This window comes from Rousettus aegyptiacus, unplaced genomic scaffold (assembly GCF_014176215.1).
Source record: "Rousettus aegyptiacus isolate mRouAeg1 unplaced genomic scaffold, mRouAeg1.p scaffold_m13_p_1, whole genome shotgun sequence".
NCBI lineage: Eukaryota > Metazoa > Chordata > Mammalia > Chiroptera > Pteropodidae > Rousettus > Rousettus aegyptiacus.
Window position 1 is genome coordinate 19,972,460 of NW_023416284.1, and position 17,911 is coordinate 19,990,370.

General features: G+C 49.6%; 3 protein-coding genes across 3 annotated transcripts; 2 read left to right on the forward strand and 1 right to left on the reverse strand.

Moving 5' to 3' along the window:
* EIF3I (eukaryotic translation initiation factor 3 subunit I) lies at nt 1-6,643 on the forward strand. The gene is made up of 11 exons (XM_016150456.2): nt 1-80; nt 175-267; nt 1,484-1,571; nt 1,866-1,931; nt 2,894-3,043; nt 3,126-3,253; nt 5,017-5,127; nt 5,249-5,338; nt 5,644-5,717; nt 6,231-6,323; nt 6,448-6,643. The coding sequence occupies exons 1-11, from the start codon at nt 78-80 to the stop codon at nt 6,527-6,529; spliced, it is 978 nt and encodes a 325-aa protein (XP_016005942.1). The 5' UTR covers nt 1-77; the 3' UTR covers nt 6,530-6,643.
* A 115-nt stretch (nt 6,644-6,758) lies between these two features.
* On the reverse strand, nt 6,759-14,773 carry LOC107513562 (myotubularin-related protein 9-like). Its single transcript, XM_016150383.2, has 11 exons — nt 14,769-14,773; nt 12,445-12,543; nt 12,154-12,262; nt 11,821-11,930; nt 11,679-11,689; nt 10,829-11,012; nt 9,148-9,309; nt 8,844-8,985; nt 8,543-8,763; nt 7,100-7,251; nt 6,759-7,018 (listed from the first exon to the last, which is right to left on the reverse strand). Exons 1-11 carry the CDS (start codon nt 14,771-14,773, stop codon nt 6,885-6,887), a joined length of 1,329 nt encoding a protein of 442 aa, XP_016005869.2. The 3' UTR covers nt 6,759-6,884.
* FAM167B (family with sequence similarity 167 member B) lies at nt 13,620-17,905 on the forward strand. Its single transcript, XM_016150457.2, has 2 exons — nt 13,620-15,041; nt 15,728-17,905. Exons 1-2 carry the CDS (start codon nt 14,781-14,783, stop codon nt 15,956-15,958), a joined length of 492 nt encoding a protein of 163 aa, XP_016005943.1. The 5' UTR covers nt 13,620-14,780; the 3' UTR covers nt 15,959-17,905.
* The last annotated feature ends 6 nt before the right edge of the window (nt 17,906-17,911 follow it).

Below are 17,911 nucleotides of genomic sequence, written 5' to 3' on the forward strand. Positions count from 1 at the left end.
AGACCCATAATTCGGAAGTGGCGTCAAACCCCTTCCGGTACTGCTCACGTCGCGCCTTTCCTGGCGTCACCGCAGGCATGGTGAGTTCCACGGAGTTGAGGGTGTTGCTCTCGGGGTCCGGGGCTGGGGCAGGGGCCACTTCTGGGCGCTGACGCTCCTGTCCTATCCCCACAGAAGCCGATCCTGCTGCAGGGCCATGAGCGGTCCATTACACAAATTAAGTACAACCGCGAAGGAGACCTCCTGTTCACTGTGGCCAAGGACCCTGTGAGTGTGGGCAGGACCAGGCAGAGGCGGGGGTAGGGAGGCGACAGGAGGAGAATTCATTTTGCTAGGGCAATGGACGGACAATCCAGTTTTGCTGCGAACTGGGAACCAAAGAGCACCCTACTCTAAAAATTAGGGAGAGGCCATACCGGCAGTAGGTGGGCGAGAGCATTCTACCGGGAAAGATGGGAAAGAACTTAATTGCTGGTAGAAGGACGGCATACCTGAGGAGAAGAAAAGCAAGAGACCAGGGAGGCGGGACTAGGGTCATTTCGTTCAGGGGATCAGGAGACTGTTCTGGGGAAAAACAAAACTATTATGCCAGGATAGGCGAACAAACGAGGGGAAAGCTGATAAAGGTGTCCTTGGTCCTTTTTCAGTCAGTCTTTCTGGGCCCTCGCCTGCTATTCACTGAGTACAATCAGCCCTTCACTTTTTGAAGCACCTTTCATATGGAAGCTGTTAACTTTTAATGGCCAACAGTGGGGGCTCTGAAGCCAAACAGACTTGATTTGAATCCTGACTCCTGCATGCACTAGCATTGTGACTTTGAGCATGTCATTTAACCTTTTTAAACTTCAAGATTCCCTTTTTGTAAAATATGGGTACTAGTCGTACCTCCTTCATGGAGTTATCTGAGATCATTAAGTAGTGAACTTCACACAGAACCTGGTGTGTATGAGTGCCTAATTAATGTTAGTCACTTATATTTTAAATTCCTTAGACGTCATTTTATCGGCATAGCCTCACGGCTACCTTTGAAGAAGGCATTATTGTCATGGTCATTTTACTGAAGTTTAGAGGGGAGAGGCACTGTATTGGAGATAACATGAAGAGATGATGGCATAGCAGGGAATGGAACCCAGGCTTACCTACTATCAACAGCTCCCACTTGGACAGGACACCAAAGCTCCTGTTTTTCTTGACTGGCACTCAACTCGACCTTTTATTTTTCTGAGTGTTTAGGAGTCTGGGGCTGGGACAGCGGCAAATGGAGACATTTTTGAAGCCTCCTGATTCCCCTGACACTTACCTGCAGGAAGGAGGAGAATCCAGAAATTGATCTTTCTACCAGCAACCTGCTGTTTCCCAAGAGATGAGCAGGAGAGGGCAGAATCTGGCCTGGCTAGAGGGTGCTGAATGTTCTTGAGGCAAAATAGGCTATTGCTCTACCTGGGAGTGTACCATCTTGTCACTTTGTCTTTGACTCCTCCAGATTGTCAATGTATGGTACTCTGTAAATGGTGAGAGGCTGGGCACCTACATGGGCCATACTGGAGCGGTGTGGTGTGTGGACGCTGACTGTATCCTTGTCTTTCCTCTGAGTCTCATGTTCTCAGGGTCTGCCAACAATGGAGAGGCTGTTGACTTGGAGATAGGAATTTGGGATGCTATCGTGTATCCAGAGAATGATACCTTCCCCCTACTTCCCGGTGTGTTCACTGCTTGGGGGAACATTTAAGACAGGTTCCAGTTCTAAATGAGGAGGTTAGAATGCTTTGTGGTAAGAGAGAAAGAAGGGCTCTCTGGGGCTGAACAGGGAGGTGATTCGGTTGGGCTCAGGTGAACTTGGTCATGTTTCTTAACACCCTCTTCAGGGGACACCAAACATGTCCTCACTGGCTCAGCTGACAACAGTTGTCGTCTCTGGGACTGTGAAACAGGTAAGCCTGGGTCATTCATTTTTCAGCAAACACCGAGGAACTGCAGTGTACTGTTTAAGTGAACAGGTTCCGAGGAAATAGAGGTAAATTCAAAAATGGTTCCTAGTCTAGGGAACAAGAGACAGATAAGAAAATAAGGAAGACAGACAAGAGAAGAATCACTACAGTAAGATATAAGCCATGTTAGAGGAAGCATAGAGCACTGTGGAAAGGTCAGAAGGGGACAACTGGGATGGGGATGGAAGCAACCCAGGAAGGTTTCCCAAGGTAAATGTCATATGAGCAGGGGCTTAAAGGATGAGAAAGAGGTCATCACTTTGGCACATGCAGGAATGAAAGCATGGCAAAGTGTCATGTCCAAGTCATCTGCTCTGGCAGGAGTTCCTACTTCTTAGGGGATGAAGTAGACAACCAGTGGAGAAGACGAAGCAGGCTAGGACCAGAACAGGCCTTGAATGCCAAACTCAGGAGCTTGGCTTTGTCCTATAGGACTTGGTATGCTGTGGAGGCCCCTGAGCAGTGAAGAGTGGTGCTCTGTGTTTAGTTTTAGCAAGCTCAGGTAGCAGTCTGGTGCATTGGAAGAACTGAGACTAAAGACAAGATCCTTTTAAGCTACTCTATTTAGTAAATACTTACTGGGCACCCAATTCTGTGCCAGGTCTCTGCTGGGCACTGGGGACACACAGAGAAATTAGAGTAGGTCTTTCCTGTGGAGGAGCACATTCTGAGGGGAAGACAGATATCTTGCAGTCCACCATGAACAGTGTCACATAAGCAGGATGTCTCAGGAGGGACTGTGGGGAAGAAGTTAAAAGACTTGAGCCAAAACATAGTGAGGAAGAGGAGGGTGGTGAGTTGGAGTTACTAGAGCAGGAGAAATAGAGATGCAACAATAGGCAGGTGTGGTATTCTCCCTGTGGTGGCAGTGGGCAAGAGATAGCCCAGACTATTCCTGTCCCCAGGGAAGCAGCTGGCCCTACTCAAGACCAACTCAGCCGTCCGGACATGTGGCTTTGACTTTGGGGGCAACATCATCATGTTCTCCACGGATAAGCAGATGGGTTACCAGTGCTTCGTAAGTTTCTTTGACCTGCGGGATCCGAGCCAAATCGGTAAGGACTGGGGCTGGGACTGGGGTTGAAGTAAAGGGTGCAGCTCCAAAGCCCAGGGCCTGACATCTGCTGCTCCTCACAGACAACAATGAGCCTTACATGAAGATCCCTTGCAATGACTCCAAGATCACCAGTGCCGTTTGGGGACCCCTGGGGGAGTGCATCATTGCGGGCCATGAGAGTGGAGAGCTCAACCAGTATAGTGCAAAGGTAAGGGACTGGGTGGGGCCCGAGCCCACCAGAATGATTCCCTACAAAAGCCAGGATAACACAGTGGTTAAGAGCAAGGGATGAATTCAAATACAAATTTTACCACTTTGAGCTATGTGATCTTGGGCAAACTTGTTTATCCGTAAAATGTTTCAAGGATCTAATGACATCAGGTGTTTAAAAAACTTGTCAGATTACTCAGGAACTGTTAATAATGATCACAGTTAAGCATTTTTGTGCCATCATAGAGTGCCAGGCACTGTGCCAGGCTCTGAGGATGAAGAAGTGAATCAGACATGGGCATCATTGGAATGCGGTATTGGTGAAGGTCGACAGGGACTAAATTTTTTGAGTGTCAGGAGCCAAGGCATTGTGATTTTCTTTTAGGCAGTAGGGAATCTTTAAATGATTATTAATGATCCAGTTTCCTCTTTAGAAAGCTTTGCAAGCTACAGTTTGGAGAATGGGTCTGAACAGGGCATTAGCCCTGAGAAATGGAGTATTTGACAGTCAAAAGATATCTAAGGATGACAGATGAGATGGGGTGGGTAGAGCAAAAATAAAGTCCAGGCTGTCTTAGATTTCTGAGTTGGGTACTTAACGTTCCTGGGGAATGCTGGAATGTAATACCGTAAAGGTTTGTCATTCAGCAAGCACTGACCATGGTCCATTCGGCCCCAGGCCTACCTCCAGGAAGGGAATGGGAACCAAGGTCAAAGGCCTAAATAATGCTTGATGCTAGCAAATAGTGGAGCTGATCTGTGCCCCTAGTTAGGCCAGACTGCAAAACTGGTGCGTGTTCCCCGAAATGGAGCCAGATGCATCCCTACCATGTGTCCAAATTGATGGAGACAACAAAAATACATTTTTTCCCTTAGAATATATAAAATAAAAATATATATTTTTATATATTCTAAGGGAAAGGAAGTGTTTTCTGAGGGTCTGATATGTGTGAGGCACAGTACTTAAGACCTTTTAGTAATCTAACAAATGTTTACAGAGCATAGGCCAGGTACCTGTTACAACAAAGTCAAACAAGACACAGCCCCAGTATCCTTACATTGACCCCGGGTGGTGGGCTTTCAGTAAACTTTTTTTATAAATAGAGAAATTAAAGCTCAAGAAGTACTTTTAAGGGCAGGCTCTAAAACTCTGTCCTTTGTACTTCGGTCTAGCAGATTGTGGGAAGGGGAATCAGATGAAAAGGCTCTGTGAGAAAACCTAAGAAAAGGCGGACATGCAGCAGTCCTCATGGACTATGTCCCTGACCATGGTAGGGAAGGGGTATGAACTCAGGCTCTTACTAGTTGCACGATCTCAAAGTTACACCCTCTCTGAACCTCAGTTTCTCCCTTTTAAATTTTCCATTAAAATACCCACAGAATAGGATTGTTGTGAGGATTAAATGAAGTAAGGTATTGTTCAGTGCTTAGCATAATCCTTGGCAAATAGTAGCTGTTCAATAAATATTTGTGGAAAAATATTTGTTCTACCATTATGTTTAATATGATGATTAATAGATCCATAGATTTGTCACCATAAGCATATGTTTTCCCAGATGGAGTAGCAGTGTTCATGAAACTTGTACAGGTTAAGATGTAGATGTGAGCTGGGGAGAGTGAATAAATTTTGATTGTGGAGAGACTTAGTCCCAACCCAGACCTCCCCTCCCCTTAATGAGATAGGAAGCAGTATGGAACCCTGGCTGAGCGTTGGTGCTAGTGGGGTTTAGGCTATTCAGAGCCTTACTCTTTCTTCCCCAGTCTGGAGAGGTATTGGTGAATGTTAAGGAGCACTCTCGTCAGATCAACGACATCCAGTTATCCAGGGACATGACCATGTTTGTCACTGCATCCAAGGACAACACAGCCAAGGTGAGCAAAGGCAAGGAGTCTGGCAGGGCTGCTCTCACCCTCCTGCTCAGCTCTCAGTTTGCCTGACTGCCCCCAAGAGGGCTCCTTTTACAGATTTTTTTCCCCTGCCTTCTCTCTTCAGCTCTTTGACTCCACAACCCTTGAACATCAGAAGACTTTCCGGACAGAACGTCCCGTCAACTCAGCTGCCCTCTCTCCCAACTACGACCATGTAAGGGAACCTCACCTAGGCTTTCTGCTTGAGCTTCAAAATGCTTCCAGGTCTAGATGTTTGTCTAGCAATTAAGATATGAACTCTGGAGGAAAATAGCACCAGGCAGAGGAGATTACCATAGCATCTACAAGGCTGAAGGATTGAGGAGCCCCAGGGACAGGATGGAGGGTGGCCGATGTCCCCTATCCTTAGTGTCTTCCCATTCTGATGCAGGAGATATTAAAAGTTTGTAGGGAGGGGGGTTAAAACAAAATGGGCTCGCATGTCCTTTGGGCCTATCTAGGGTTTCTTCTTCCCTACAGGTGGTGTTGGGTGGTGGTCAGGAAGCCATGGATGTAACCACTACCTCCACTAGGATTGGCAAGTTTGAGGCCAGGTAAAGGGGGAGGAGTTCTTCCAAACTGAAACCTCATGTGGAATGTCTTTCATAATGGACACAAGCCATGTAATTGAGACTTCCTTTATTTACTGGCTACCAGAAAGTCCAGCAAGATTTGTGGCCCTCTTGTGACAAGTGTGTAGTACAGCAGTTACGAGCATGAACTCTCATACCTTAGATATTGTATTCTCTGTGCCCAGTTATCCTCAGCTGTATAATGAATGGGGTCACTGGTAATATACTTACCTCATAAAATTGTGCAGATTAAACAAATGAATTAATTCTTATTAAGCACTGCCCAGCACATGCATGGTAAGGAAGTGTCAGCTATGTATGTAGGCAGCTGTTTGGGTCCAGTCTTCCCCTAACTTCATCTGATTTTGTTCATTCATTTCCCCTTATCCCAGTTTCCCCACTTTATATTTTGCATTGGGCAGTGGTACCTCGAAGTGTTTTGGAAGGAGATGGAGAATGAATTAACTATCTATTCTCACCACCCTCTCTTCCAAGGTTTTTCCACTTGGCCTTTGAAGAAGAGTTTGGAAGAGTCAAGGGTCACTTCGGACCTATCAACAGTGTTGCCTTCCATCCTGATGGCAAGAGGTAGGGCCTGGTGAAGAGAGCTGAGCTCAGCCCTGGTCTGGTCCCTACCCCACAGGCCTACCCTCTGCCCCTTTCCCATCCCCTGGAGCAGGCATCTGACTGGTCCTTGGCTATCTCTTTCCAGCTACAGCAGCGGCGGAGAAGATGGTTATGTCCGCATCCACTATTTCGACTCACAGTACTTTGAATTTGAGTTTGAGGCTTAAGAAGCTGGATTTCCATCCTGTCCAGGGAAAGGTTTCCAGGTCAGGGCTCACAGAAAGTTTTGGACTCTGAAGAATAATAAATTAGTTTGGAAATAAATGTTTTCTGGTCAGATATTTTATGGGGTCTGTTTAATCATTTTCCCTTCTCAGTGTGACACCCCAGCAAGCTGATAACATAAGTCATGGGTATACCTTTATTACCTGGACCTTCTCCCTACACTTTGTACACTTCAAACCTGGAACTTCAGTATTGTGGGCTAGGGTGGTTGCAGGCACCTTCATTCAAGGTCCAAAGGTGCTCAGGGGCCTGGAGAGGTCTCGGGACTGTCTCAGCCACTATCCAAGGAGCCAGCGCTTAGGGCTGGGGCTCAGAGGCTGAAACTGTTGGCTGAGAGCCTTCTGTGTTCTCTGCATCTGTCACTATTTGCCACACTTTCTCCCATGCTACCTCTGAAGCCTCAGGTGGGCGGGTCCAGCACAGAAACAGGCCTGAGGAGGAAGAGGAAGACAGGTAAAGAAGCTGATCAGAGGGTGTAACCCCCAGGGAAGAAAGTGGTGTGGGGGGCGTACCTTGCCACAGTCGCAGGCTCCGAGGCTCCACAGAAGGCCAGATGGCCGAGGGATTATGGACATAGAGTGGGTTCCAGAGTTTTCGTTGTTCTTTTGGCTGGTTGAGCCCAGACCACAATGAGTGTGCGCGAGTTCTTACTTTACACAGGCTTCTGGAGGGAGAGAGTTTCTAGACTCAGCCAGGCACTCTGGCATTCTGAACGGAGGGCCCTGGTTGGTAGCATGACAGCTACCTTGAGGCAGTGATAACCTCTCTCTTTTCCTGCAAATGTTACTACTGCCAGTCAGATCTTGTACTATGCACTCCAGTGAGGTGGAACAAGACAAAGCCTAGTTCTTAAAAGAGTTCTGCCTAGCTTTGCCTGAAAGTGTTAGGGAAGGCTAATTAGGAATGTGCCATTGGAGCTGTGTCTAGCAGCAGATGTTCACTAGGTGTGTAAAAACTCGAAAGTACTTACAAGGGGGAACTGCATGAGTGAAAGCAAGAAAGTGGGAAAGGGCCCAATGTGAATGCTGATACTGATGAATGATGAAAGTGGAGATAGAGCAGTGTGAGGCTCTTCCAATGATCCACATGGAAAATTCAGATTGGGGTTGGTAGGCGGGGCCTTTGACAAGAGAGGGCTAACTTAAGAAATTTTTAGGAGAATGGCTAAACATGAAGGATGGGGGGAGTGAGGTAAACAAAGATAACAGTTTCTAACCTGGTTGACTCGTGAGTAGAGTTAATGAAAAGAAAGAAGCTAGGCAATAAAAGATAACTGACCATGATCTCCACCTTCCTGGAGAGCAGTGAACCCTCCCTCCCTTTCAGTCTGATGAGAGAAAGATGGCTTTTGGGGGGCTTATTGGGAGCATATGAAACCAAACAAAAATAACTATCACTTGTGTGCCCACTGTATGCCAAGCACTGTGCTAAGCACTTTCCATGCTTTTACTCCACTAATCCTCACATCACCACCACCTCAGATTATGGCTGCGATCATGATCCTCTCCTTGCTACTGATGAGCAAACTGAGACAGTTTTGCTTATGATCACCCAGCGGGTGAGTGATGGAGCCAGAATCTGAGCCCAAACAATTGGACTCAGTTTTCAACTTCTGTTGCCTCACTAGAATCAACCTTACGAAGTGATAGAGAGCCTCAGAAAAGATTTATTTTAGCAGCAACTTACCCTTTCAGTTCTTGTTTTTAAGCTGGGGGTGCAATTGTTATTGGCTATGGACAGAGTGGATTAACTTTGGACCCATCCATCTCTGGGTTTGCAAAATTTAAGGGGAAGTGTGAAATTTGGAGGTAGGGAAAGAAGACACTAGGATTTTTCCTAAGAGAAACTCATCTGAAAGGGAAGGATATCTTCCAAAGAAATAAGGTGCTAATGCAGCAGGTATCTGACTCTCTGATGTCTGCCCCATGACCCGCCTTGACACCCCCTTAGCTCACCTCTCCTTTTCGCTGTTGCAGAGGAAGGTGCCAAAGAGGGAGGCATAGGCATGCCCAAACAGCGCCAACAGCAGCCCCTCCCCAAACTCCAGTGACAGCGGGAACTGGCGGCCCAGCTGCCATACACAGTCCAGGAAGAGGAGAAAGGTGGGTGCCTTGTGCTTGGGGCGGGTGTGGGAGAAAGCTGAGTGGGCACAGTGCAGCTGGAAAGGGTGGCCAGCCTGGGAAGGGGCAGAGCGATGGGCACAAGGAAGTGGGGCTTCTGGGTGGAGGGTAGGGTTGGGGCTGGGTGGCCACTTACTTGGATCCACTCCCGTTCCACCAGTTCCTGGAATCCAGCCATTGTCTGACTCAAGGGGTCCAGGATGAGTTGGGCCAGCAAAGTCACAAGCAGGGTGCTGTCAGTGCCTTCAGCCCCAAGCGCCAGGAACCAGGCCCCTTCCCTGTGGGTGCAGGGCTTATCAACTGAGGCCAGTCCTTTCCCACCTTGGGTTCGTGGGCCAGGAATAGAATGTACCCAGTTCTAAGCTGTATTTGCTCACTAAGACATGTGCCCAGGGATTGAGAGCCGTGCCGCATTCTGTCTCCTAGGGTGGGGATCTTACCTCTCCATGCCCTGGGCTGCTAGGCAGGCAGTGCTCAGTGCCTTCTTCACATGAGCCAGCCAGTGGCAGCTCTCTAGTCGACTAAGCCAGTGGTCTATTCTCTGCTCCAGGTCCTCACAGGCCTCCACTAGGTGCAGGAAACTCTCCTGTAGAGGCTGCCACCTGCACAAGTGGGAGTTTGGTCATTCCTTCCCAAGCCCAAGCTGTGGGGAGCACAGCCTGGAAACAAATGCTCCAGACCGAAGAGGGAGACACAACCCTCAGAGAGGCCCATCAGACAAGAGGGACCCAGGACAGGTTGGGGAGCCCACTTAATCTGACGGAAATAAGTCATGATCCTTGGGAATTCCCCAATCTGATAGAAAAGACCCAAAATCCTTTGGGGGTGACTTACTCTGTTTGGGGGCACAGCATTACCTGGAAAGGGATCACATGACCCTCTGGGGGAATGCAGAATGCCCTGGGAAATCCCCAATTTGATAGAAGTATCACAATGTCTTAAGTACCCCAATCTGATGGGAGCAACACAGTATTTACTGGGGAGCCCCAGTATGACGAGAGGAACACAATGCTCTTGGGATTCTGGCATCTGCTGCTTCCCAGAAACTGCTCAAGATCAACAGTGACCTCCTGCCAGAAAATCTTTTTTTTATTATTGTTCAATTACAGTTGACATACAATATTAGTTTCAGGTGTACAACATAGTGATTAGATATTTATATACCTTAGGAAGTGATCACCCCATAAGTCTAGTACCCATCTGACACCATACATAGTTATTATATTATTGACTATATTCCCTGTGCTGTACTTTACATTCTGTTTAAAAGCCTTCACTGGCTCTTCACTGCCTTTAGGATTAAGTCTAAACTCAAAATCTTGACATTCAAAACCTTTACTCTGGCCCCTGTTACCCCTTTAGTCCCACCATTCTCTACCTCCACCTCATACTCTACACTCCCACCATACTGAAGTACTTGCAGTTCCCCAAACAGAACAAATGACCAGGCTCCCTGCTCCTATATACCTACAGTACCTTTCATATGGAATGTCCTTCCACTTTCTGGCTAATTCCTCCTCCTCTTTCCGGGCTCAGCTAAAGCATCCTACTCTCAGGAAAACTTTCTTCGGACTACCTATACTAAGAGAGAGGTGCCTCCTCTGTGCTGCTACTTATCACATTGAACTCTGCCCATTTACTGCCCACCACCTCAGCCTCTGTTCTCAAAGTGTTGGTTGAATACATAAATAAACAGTCTTGTATTCTGGGTAGGGGGGCAGTGCACTCTCCTCCAAGCACAAAAATTCTCTCAGGACCTTGTCTTGGTACTAAAATCATCCGGAGACAGAGGGAATAGATGATACTGCTATGCAGGTACAGCCCTGGTGCGGGGGAGCCGGGTGTGGGTGTGTGTGTGTGTGTGGAGGTCGTTCCTGGAAGACAATTTTTAGTTTGATGTAAAGAGGTGCTTTTTCTTTACAGTAGAGTTGGGGTGCTGTGGGAGTAAAGAGCTCTCTCAGTAGGGGTGTACAAGTCGGGATGGCCATCTGGCAGGATGGCTACCAGCAAAAGCCTAACAGTCCTCAAGGTTCCTGGAAGACACTCATTCCCCATCCTCCATCCCCATTCATGAAGAGTCCTGAAGGAGAGAGCCTAGGAGAGGATGGGAAGACTCCTTACTTCTCCAGCGGCCAGTGCAGCCGTTTCCAGCCAGGGTAGCCGACCTTGGCCTCAGTGCCACCGCCAGTTATGCGGGCCTGTTTAGAGGTCTGGGCCGAGCGTGTGTCCACAATGAAGCCCCAGGCCCCATGGGGGGCCGCCGCCAGCACAGCTCGCAGCAACTCCTCATCCTCAACGCAGCGTCAGGGGCTAGCTGGAACGTGACAGCACCAGCCAACAGGGACTCTGCTCCAGAAGCCGTACCCACCAGCCCTGGTTCAGGGACCCCGCTCAGGACAGAGTCTACTCACTGAAGTGGGTCAGAGCTGGCAGGGGTGGACCGGGGGAGAAGGACCTTCACGGGAGGAACTCGGACACGAGTCTGGGTGGCTTTTGGCATAGAGGGGGAGGGACCGGATGAGTAGACTGTGGGCGGGTCCTGGGTTGACAAAGAGACTAGGCTTCAGTTTACCAGACCCGCCAGGGTCGGGGCTAGAGAGCCTAAACTCCGATACCCCGGAGAGGGGCGGGGCCAGAGTCGGCAAAGGCAGGATTAAGCTGAGCGGGCTGGGCCTATTGGAGGCGCGACACGGCGCTTCTGGGAAGAGCAGGAGCCAAGGCACCGAACTGGCCCCCCCAATGTAGAAAAGGGCCCAGAAGGGACGCGGTTGGTGCTAGCGACAGAATTTGGAGAGGAGTGGGGCTCACAGTTCTGCTGAGGGTGTGGTAGTAGCTAAGCACTGGGAAGCGGCCTCCCTGGCCGAAGCGGGCACTGCACTCCAGGGCATCGTCGTCCACCGTACGAGGCACGATCACAGCGCGAGGGTAACTAGCGCACAAACTGAAGTCCTCGTTCACCTCACTCAGCCGCCATGCATAAGTCTGCAGCGCAAGGAAGGGCAGAAGCCAGGTTTAGAGTGCCCAGTGAGTGCCACATCCCCGCGCCCCTTCCGGGCGCAATGCTTCCACATCCACAGGTCCCCAGGACCGCAATCACTTCCCGAGCTACTCACTTGTAGTAGCATTCGGGCGGGTGGAAGTGCCAGGCATCGCCCCATCTCAAATCCTTGGGACGGTAGAAGAATGGATAGGAGGTGATGACCGATTCCAGGAAAGATAACGCCTGGGGAAGGAAGTCAGAGGATCTGGGAAAGGTCGGAATTATCTCATTGCGCCCTTCCAGCTCCCTCCTCGCCAAGTGTTTCAAACCATCCTGCATCCCCTTGCCATTAGCTATGCCCCGGGATAACACTGGCTGCTAACTACCCTTGCTCAGTAGCCCTTGTTTACTACCCTCGTTGCGGGATTGGGGTAGCTTAAGGACCTCAGGTGCACCCTTGACGTACCTCGATGGAGTGGGAGATGTCAAGCGTCGCTTCCACGCCCTCTATGTCTAGATGCAGCACACGCAGATCCTTACAGCGCAGCGTGATGGTGCTGAAGTCACCCGCGACCCTGGGGATGGACGGGCTTAGGCTTAGTGTCCCCCGCCCTCCACCACGGGAGGAGAAACCAATTTTATAAGATTGGATATTGTATGGGGAGGAGGACCAACAGCTCCAACTGCGCTTGCCCTTCCCCCTCTCCCTGTAGAGCTGCGAGGTCCCCAATTCCGGGGACGCCCCCGCCACGCTCACGGCTTTATAGAGTCGACGCTACGCAACAGCAGCAGCCACAGGTCCGGACTGGCCTGGGGCCCTGGAGACAGCAACAGGTGGTGGCCAGTGACGCGCAACCTGCCGCACGGGGGTGCGCCTCTGCGCGCTGCAAGAGCTCTGCTCTGCTTGGGCTGGGCGCATACGCATCAGTTCTGAGAACTCTGTTCCGTCTGTGGTGGGCCTGGGGCCCAGCAAAAGGACAGATTCCAAGAGCGTCCGTCCGGGCGAGTGCGGGCTCCGAAAAAGACTGGAGCTGGCTGGGCAGCCGGCGACACCGGCAGGACAGCTGTTAAGAGGCCCCTTAGAAGAAGGGATCGCAGTTTCACAGGAATTTCCCTTTTTTATTGCGAGCACCTCTTAGTGAGACCCCAGCCAGAACCTCAATTTCATCATCTGTGAAATGGGCGAAATAATCACTTAAAACCCTTAACCTCCTGCATAATTCTCAGGAGGCACTTAATGTTTTTGATATTTTAATCTGAGGTGCTGGTACTCCTGCTGACTTAAAAAAGAAAGAAAAATGCCATCTCTTCTCCTGAACCCTGGTGGAAAGGGTAGAAAGTGTGGGTGTGAATCTGGGAACTGTCTACTTCCTCCTTTACTAAGGCTGGGTGGGGGAAATCCCTTGGTCCACCTTAAATGCAAACAGCTGTGTGGCTGGTGCCCCTCCCCCACCACAGCTGGAAGCCCCTGTTTGAGGGCGCCCTCTATGGGAGCCACTTCTGGTTTAGACCTGCCCTCTGGAGTCCCATCCCCTAACACTCTATTCTTTTGACCAAAAATGAATTGCTCATACACTGAGCTCGGCTCTGTATTTGGTGTTGGAACCCAATAATGACTGAGGAAGGTTCTGTTCATAAGGTTTTCAGTCTGGCAAGAGATACACTTTAAACTGGTAAATTACATGAGATTAAAACAATTTAATGGAGGATCCACCCTTCTGTCCACCTAATTATTATTTTATTTCTTAAACACTGGTGCCTATACTGTGTTAAGTGCTGATTACTAAGAATAAGAGAGACGCTTGCCTTCAGTGGGCCTTCTGGTCCACTAGGTTCCAAGCTTGTGTGTGCGCGTGTATGTGTGTGTGTGTGCGCGCGCGCGCGCACATGCATGCACACAAAACTTTTCTTTCAAATAAAAAATATAAAATCATAGGAAGACACCCATAATATAAACATAAAATTGGAACTACTCTGTGAAAGGAACCAGACATAAAATTGTAAAATTCCAGACCAGAAGTACCAGCCAGGATGGGAATTTATTAGAAGCACAAACTATGAGCCACCCTGCTCCACACATATTAAATCAGAAGCTCTGAGAGTGGAGCCTAGCAATCATTTGGAACAAGTTTTCCAGGTGATTCTAATTCATGCTAAAGAGTGATCACTAGAAAGTATGTATATTTTTTAAACAGGCTAAACTAATCCACACTGTCAGAAATTAGGGTAGTATTACCCTTTGGAGAGTAGTGACAGCCTGGACCCTGGCAATATAGTACTCTGTTGCTTGATTTGGGTGCTAGTTATATAAGTGCATTCAGTTTGGGAGGCTTCATCAAGCTGTGTGTTTACGATACGTGAATTTTTCTGTGTGTATGTTGTATTCCAATACAAAATTTACAAAAGGGAATTACTTTGGTCGAAGCCCTGGAAGGGGCCACTGGGAGAGGTAGGCTCAGGAACCCATCCACAGCTCTGCCTTTACCGAGCACCTAGTTCCTGAAGGATTTTCAAGGGACCCTAAAGTTCCTAGGGTGTAGCTTGAAATCATTGATCTGTCCAACAAAGAGTCAGTTACATGTCCGGGCCCCCACAGAGCCAGCACCAGAACCCAAGTCTCCTGACCCTCAGGCCAAGGCTCTGGACACTATTATTTTGCTGAAGACTAATGTTATGAGTGAGGACTGGGGGCAGCTGGTCAGCCTCCTGTTGCCTCCCTACTCCCTTACTTGGGTCTTGGGAAGAGGGCCAAGACTAGTGTGGATGATGCTTTTCTTATCCTGCAGCAACTTCCTTTCTGGGAACTGGGTGTCTACTTCTGGGCAAAGACAATAAAATTCATCCAAGGGGCCAGAGGACTACGGCTCCTCCTGCTACCACCCGGATGGGCATCACGTGGCTCCAGGGTTAGCAGTCCAGAAAAATCTCAGCTCTTGCACACTCAACCTCCCACACCCATCTATTCACCCACACTAACACTCGGCCTTCCAGGCCCACCTTGAACATTCATCATAACACTCCCTGGGCAATATTGCCAGCCTTTCCCTAATCCCAGAGCTGTAGCCTTGTTCTGTCACTCACCCCATACCTACCATGTCCCTGGGGCCATTGACATTCCAGGCTGTGGGTGAAGATGAGGAGGAGGATGAGGAGGAAGAGAGCCTGGACTCTGTGAAGGCGCTGACGGCCAAGCTACAGCTGCAGACACGGCGGCCTTCGTATCTGGAGTGGACGGCCCAGGTCCAGAGCCAGGCTTGGCGAAGGGCCCAAACGAGACCTGGGCTGGGGAGACCAGGGGCCATCTGCGGCTTTGACTCAATGGATTCTGCTCTTGAGTGGCTCCGAGGAGAGCTGGTGAGTCTGGTGGGGTAGGCAGTCTTGCAGAGGGCCTTGGGGACAGTTCTCCTTAGGGCTTAAGACCACAAGTGTGGGTCAGGGACGAAAACAGACCCCACTTCCAGCAACTGCCTACTACTGTGGCTGTGTCCAGGAAGCTGAGGAGCCAGGAATGAATTTGTTCAGTGTTTTATTCAGGGAGCCTTGCTGAAGAAGGATTTCATCCACTGACCTGTGTTTCTGTGGCTTGGGACAGAGCCCTGCGCTTGTGGCCACCAGTTACAGATGGGGAAGACACGGCCTCCCCTATTCTGGGAATGGCTGTGAAGTACAAAAGACACTATGAAGTACAAAATAAGGCACTGAGCATGCTGTAGGGAGAATGTGAGGAGGCAAATGTTGAATAGATGCCTCTTAACCCAACATGTGCAAATATAAAGATGTCCAGGCTCCAAATTGGAGATTCCACTTAGTTATCTGGGATGGGGCCCCAGGCACCTGTATCTGTATATAATGGCTCCTTATCTTAGTTTTAGAGCCACCAGTGTGGAGCAAGAGCAGAGAGGTGGAGAGGAAGCAAGCTGGGGTGAGAGGGGCTGAAGAGGACATAGCTAGTACAAAGCCCCAGGGTGTCGATAGACAGAAGAGATAGGCCAGAGCCTAAGGACAAATCCAGCAGGCTGACACTCCCCTCTTGGCTGCAGAGGAAGATGCAGGCTCAGGACCAGCAGCTGGCAGGTCAGCTGCTACGCCTGAGGGCACAGCTGCATCGGCTGAAGGTGGAGCAAACCTGTCACCTGCATCAAGAGCTGCTGGACGAGGCTGAGCTGGAGTTGGAGCTGGAGCCAGGGGCCGGCCTGGCCCTGGCCCCACCACTGCGGCACCTCGGCCTCACACGCATGAATATCAGTGCCCGGCGCTTCACCCTCTGTTAAGGGGCACCTGCGTGCCTCCTGGGCCACCCGCTACCCTTTCCCAAGCCCACCTGGAAAGGAGGAAGCATGGGGTGCCCCAGAGGCAGCATCACCTGGCCAGGGTAGGGTTTGGTGGATACACTTAGCTCTGGGAACATAAAGCCCCCTCCCCCTGCATCCTGTCCCTGCTGCTGCCTCAGCTCTGTGTGTGTGTGTGTGTGTGTGTGTGTGTGTGTGTGTGTGTGTGTGTGTGTGTGTGTTTGGGGGCATGGCGGAGGGTGGGAGGGGCTAGGAATGGGAGCTCACAGGTCCCCAGGCTCCTCAATAAATGCCCTCTCTGCCTCCCATCGAGGTCTCTGCAATCATTTATCAGGCCCAAGTGAGCTGAGTGTCATCTGTTGCTGGAACCAGGAATTCCACTGCAGGAGAGAAGTGATGGATCCCCACCTCCCCCACAACTCTAGCTCTATTGCTCTGTCTTATCAAGATCAGAACTGAGAAAGAACTTAAAATCTTAAATCACCCTCATGGAAGGTGACCATGTAAACGGGCAGCCGAAGAATGCAGGATCTAGTAAACCTGGGTTCAAAGCCAGTGCTACCATTTATTTCTATCAGAATTTGAGGAGGTCCCTTAATTCCTGAATCTAAAATGGAAATGCCAATTCTTACTCTACAAGTAGTTGGAAATATCTTAAGTGGATAATGTACAGTAAGTACTCAATAAATGTGAACTCTCATCTTGCTTATCATTACTGTCACCAGTGGTATTATTACTATTATGCTGAGGCTGAGAAATAGCCTGTGAAGTGCTCAGGTTCATAGCAAGGGGAACTGACGCCTGCAGCCCAGACTCAGGGCTCTGTAGGATTTTTTTTTTTTTCTACTTTGTATCTCTCAGCCTTTGTTTCTGTGTTACTCTCTTTGTCTGACTTTCCAACTCAGGCTTCCTCTTCCCCCCACCCATTTCCTGTCTCCCCCTCTCCTTTGCAGCTGAGGTGCACACTGCATCAGCTTCCACCTCACAAACCCCAACAATGCTCTGTGGGTTCCCCTCCCCCAAACTGCTCACTCCACTGTAAATTCGGGTTGTGGTGACGCATTTATACATTCCTCTGGGTGGGGACAAGACCCAGCTCTTGGGCTTGATAAAGGCCACCTGGTGTTCCTCTTAACACTGATGACCTGGCCTTCTGCCTATGATGGGTGCCACCCTCAGTGTGGCCCTAAGGTAAAGGAAGATTCTTGGCCTGCTTGCTGCTTGTGACAGGGTTCCTGCCTCCTGCCTATAACAGAAAGTGTTGCTGCTTGCACCTGGGTGCCTGGGCAGGAGTGTTTGTTCTGTCTTCCACCTGTTCAGGAGGTGGTATAAGATCAGGAGGTGGTACCTCTAACAGAGTCTATGGCCTTGAGTCTACACAAATTAAAAGTGTTCCCCTACTCTCCAACCATAATCAGTGGGTGTTGTCTTGCCCTCTTAAGGACATGGGGTTATGCTGCCTGTTTCCTTAAACAGCTTGTTGTCTAGCATTCTGTCTGTGCAAAGAGCGTCAGCCTACCCTCTGACTATAATAAAGCTATTATCCTGTGCCCTGAGATGATATGGCTATTATTCTGACTGTAGCAACCAGGTTAGCCTGATGTCTGACTACAACATGCGTGTTTGGCTCTCCAGCCACTTAACAGGGATATTATCCTCTCCTCTGACTCTGAAAAGATGTTACCTTTGCCCTCAGACTGTGATGAAAGGGTTCTTCAGCTCTCAGGCTCTGACAACAGTGCTTTTTGCTTTTCACTGACAGCTGGTGTGTGTCTGCCCCCCTCACCATTGGGGTTTAAAGTCTCCCCGTGAATCTCTTGTCCAGGTGCACTCTGGAGGGCAGGAGGGAGGTTGCATCAAATATCCTCCTTTCACCTCCTAGGGCCACTCTCGGGGTGAGTAAGGCCTGACCTGGAGGTGTACAGGACCCCCAGA